Raw genomic sequence first — 4,015 nt, 5'->3', positions numbered from 1 at the left:
CTGAAACTTGCTTCGGTTCCACCCCAGGGAACAAAGAAAAAGAGGCAGAGCTGACGTCGGAGAGCTAAACTAGGAAACTCTGGTCTCGGTGCCGCCAGATGGGCTCCCGACGGCTCAGCGCAGGACAGGCAGCGGCGCGCAGCGGCAGGGCAGGGCGCTCCGCAGCCTAGACGCCCAAGACTGAGGTTCTGGTACCAAGTCGCTAGCCCGGGGGGGGGGGGCGGGAGGAGGCCATGGGTGGGCCTACTGCCTCGCCCTCCCCACGGCGCTGCTCAACCTTGCTCAGCCTAGTTGTTACCGCACGTGCGGAGGCCCCCGGTCTCCCAGGCACTGGATCGGTCCAGCTCTACCTCCAGTGGCCGCTTTCCTCTAAAAGATGTGCCCGTCAAAGCTGGGGATGACGGGGGGAGGACGAGGAGGAGAGGACCAAAATTAAAGGCCCGGCAAGGCGCTGGCTTGGGCTGTACTGGGCTCCGACAGTGTCACCCGGTGGAGAGAGACAGCCAGGGCCCAGGAGAGCAACGCGTGTTACTTACATGTCCACATTCCCTTTACAAAGTTGTCACAGAGGGAGTTAAAAGAGAGAGGGACACGGGCAGAAAGAGACAGAGAGAGTGAGCAGGGTGCAGTGTAGAGAGGCTGGAACTGAGGCCAGGACCCACAGGGCCCAAGTGGACCAAGGTGGGAGGGGGAAGGCGAGAGGGGCAGGGGCGGGGTGCGCGTCACTCCAGGCCGTTGCGGTGCCCAGGCTCGGGGGGCTGCAGCAGCTCCGGGGAGTGGCAAGGCGGGCTGCCCGCGGCGCTGTGCTCGCTGTCGGTGTCGCTGCCCTTCTTGCCGCCGCTGCCTGACCCCGCCGAGCCACCGCCGCCGCCGCTGTGCGTCTTCACGTGCTTGCTGAGGTGGTCGCTGCGCATGAAGCGCTTGTTGCAGACAGGGCAGGCGAAGCGCTTCTCGCCGGTGTGGGTCCGCAGGTGCCGCTGCAGCTCGTCGGAGCGCGTGAAGCGCTTGCCGCAGAAGAGCCAGTTGCACACGAAGGGCCGCTCGCCCGTGTGCCAGCGCAGGTGCGCCTTGAGGTGCGACGTCTTGCCGTACACCTTGCCGCAGCCCGGGATGTGGCAGCTGTGCAGGCCCTTGCGCCGCAGGCTCGCCCCGGCCGGACCCAGCCGCTCCGCCTCCTGGCAGTTGGGGCAGTCGCAGGTGGCGCGGCCGGAGTAGCGGCGGGCGGAAGAACGCGGGGAGCCCCCCAGCGGCGCAGACGGCCCCGCGCTCAGCATGGAGCCCCCAGCTCCGGCCAGCGGCGATGGGGCCGAGTCCGGGTAGGAGCCGGGCAGCACCGGCTTGAAGCCATCCATGAGGTGCTGCCCGGCGGGGCTGAGCAGGTGTGAAGAGGCGCCGCTGCTGAAGGCTGAGTGGCTCAGGCCTGAGTAATCCGAGTTGTAGCCTCCGAGCGGCGAGTGCAGCGAGGTTTGGAGCCCCCCGGCGGCTGGGTGCAGCGAGCCGGGCAGCGCCGCCGCGCCGTTCGGGTTCTGCACGTCGATCCAGCCCGCGCCCACGTCCCACCAGCTGGAGGCGCCGGCCGAGCCCACGTCGCCGGCGGCGCCCAGGCCGGGGTGCGAGGGCTTGAACCACGACTCGTATGGGTGCGCCATGCCCACGCGCGGGTAGATGCCCTGCAGCCCGTCCACAGAGGTGTGCACCTTGGAGATGAACACTGGCTGGTGGGAGCCGTCCTGCGAGTGCGCGGAGGAGCCGCCGCCGCCGCCGCCCCCGCCGCCGCCGCCGCCCCCCGATACGCCAGGGGCCTGGAACACCGAGTAGTCGTTTGCGAAGGGAGAGCTCGAGGCGGCGGCGGCGGCTGCCGCGGCAGCGGCGGCAGCGCTGCTGGAGGTTAGGGAGAAGGCGCTAGAGCCCGGCGAGCCGCCGCAACTGAACGAGTCGGTCACCAGGGCCGCAGCCGCAGCCGCCGCCGCCGCGGCAGCCGCCGCGGCCGAGGACGAGCCGCCGTTCCTGGAGGGGCCCGACACGCCGAAGCTCGAGAGACTGGAGCCCACTACGTTGCAGCTGCCGGAGGAGGAGGACGAGGAACGTTTCCAGGGGTGGAAGCCTTTGCCGAAGGAAGATGAGCTGTCCGAGAGGGAGGAGGGAGACGGGCTGGGGCTGCCGATCTTATTACAGGTAGCAGCAAGCATGGCCAAAGGAGTCGATCCCAACCTCGGTTCTTCCTGAGAGAAGGAGGAGAGGAGACGGGGTGGGGGAGGGGAGGTGGGCAAAGGGCCAGTGGGGGAGGGAGGAAGGAAATGTGCATTAGTCCTCCGGTAGCCTCCAAAACGCCCCACTGCACCCCATTTCTCGCTGCGGCGCGGCGCCACCAACTCACCTGGCTCCCCCAACAGCCCCGGCGCCCGGCTGCTTTCTACTCTACGGGAGGGGACAAGTTTGGCTGCCGGCGTCTGATTCGGGAGCAAAGCGCCATGCTAAAGAAGAGTTTGACAAGTATTCTCAGCTAAAACAACACTCTTGCGCACACAAGGCCCCAGGCACTTCGAAACAAACAAGCAAGCAAAAAGTCCAGATTGGGGAGGAAGGAAGATTCCTTTGCGGAGAAGCCTGGGGAAAAACCATTGGATTGCTTTTAAGAGCGCTACCCCTGTAATCCACAGAAGAGCTTTGAAAATCCTGTTCCGGTCCCCACAAACCCATCCTGGGTTGTTTCTCCCAGGCCAAAAGACGTCAAACTATAGGGCTGGCTCGCTCTTCCTGATTTTCTTTAAAAAAAAAAAAAGTCTACAATAGTAAAAAAGAGAAAGAGAGACGGGTTCAACGTACCTGCAAGACAAGGCGGGCTGCGGAATTTTCTAAGGGGAAGAGGGAAAATCTGCAGTTTGCCCAGGAGGAAAAACTTGCTCTCTTTACCCTCGAAATCGTCGCACGTAAAATGGGCTGGGCGCACGTCTCCCGGGCGGGGAGAGGCCGGGCGCTGCGAGGTGGCTTGTCTAAATGCCCTTCGAACCTTTTCCTACTCTGAAAAAAGTGACTCTGCCCCCCTCTCCCCCTCTTTCTTTTCTCCAAACTCACTTGTATTTAAAGGGGGGAAAAAAAGCTCTCAATAGAGACTGATAGCCCGTGGCCTGGCCGGGGCGACTTTAACCCCCTCCGATCGGCAATAAAAGGAAACTAATTAAACCAGCAAGAGAAAATCCTGAGACTCACCCCTAGAAGTGAAGTTGCCATCACACAAAAGTGCCCTCCTCCTCTCAGAGGATCTTTTTTATATTGATAAATCAGAGGCAGTGTTTTTTTTAGAGGTGTGCAATACAATGATCAGTTCCGCCCATTCCACCACAATTGTAGCTCCCTCTCCGGCTTTGAAGTGCCGCGGAGGCGCGGCCAGCCAATCTGCGGCCTCGCCTGGCCGCGCCGCGCGCGCGCCGTGAGGTCATCGGCGCCGCCGCCGGCCGCCTCGGGGGGGTGTGGGGGGGTGGTGTTTGGAGCGGGAGCGGCGCGGGTTACTGTGTGTGTGTTGCAGAGCGGTTGTGTGTGTGTATAACAGTGTAACTGTGTACAAGTGTGACCAAGCTGAGAAGAAGACACTGCAGACTGAGGGATGGGATGGGGGGAGGTTGGGGCAAGAGTATAGCAGTGTAACAGTGACGGGGGGAGGGGAGGGACAGTGCAGAGAGGGAGAGGGGGTTGTGAGTGACAGTTTAGCTGCATGTGTGACAAAGGGGGGTAAGAGGGACGGACCAGTAAAGTGTTGAGGGGAAGGGTGTGAGTGTAGTGTAACTGTGAGTGACAAACCTCGGGAGAGAAGAGGGACAGTGCAGTAAAGTGTGCGTGGACGGGGGAGGTGGTGTCTCAGTGTGTTTGGTGTTGTGGGAGAGGAAGGAGTGTGAATATGAGTGTGTGAAAAGAGGGGGAGGGTGGATGAGTGTGTGTCCGCTTGATGTGGGAGAGACGAAGGCTGTGTGAATGTTTGTGTGAGAGAGAAGGGGGGAATCGTGTGTGCTTGTGTGTG

The 4,015-nt window shown here is 62.4% G+C and overlaps 1 protein-coding gene across 1 annotated transcript; it reads right to left on the bottom strand.

Moving 5' to 3' along the window:
• Positions 1–665: 665 nt before the first annotated feature.
• SP8 (Sp8 transcription factor) lies at positions 666–2,437 on the bottom strand. The gene is made up of 2 exons (XM_079931340.1): positions 2,378–2,437; positions 666–2,222 (listed from the first exon to the last, which is right to left on the bottom strand). Exon 2 carries the CDS (start codon positions 2,187–2,189, stop codon positions 723–725), a length of 1,467 nt encoding a protein of 488 aa, XP_079787466.1. The 5' UTR covers positions 2,190–2,222; positions 2,378–2,437; the 3' UTR covers positions 666–722.
• Positions 2,438–4,015: the final 1,578 nt, after the last annotated feature.

Source organism: Stenella coeruleoalba (genome assembly GCF_951394435.1).
Source record: "Stenella coeruleoalba genome assembly, chromosome: 9".
In the NCBI taxonomy this organism is placed as follows: Eukaryota; Metazoa; Chordata; class Mammalia; order Artiodactyla; family Delphinidae; genus Stenella; species Stenella coeruleoalba.
Note: the sequence above shows the minus strand (reverse complement) of the source record. Positions and strands in the feature narration are given on the sequence as shown.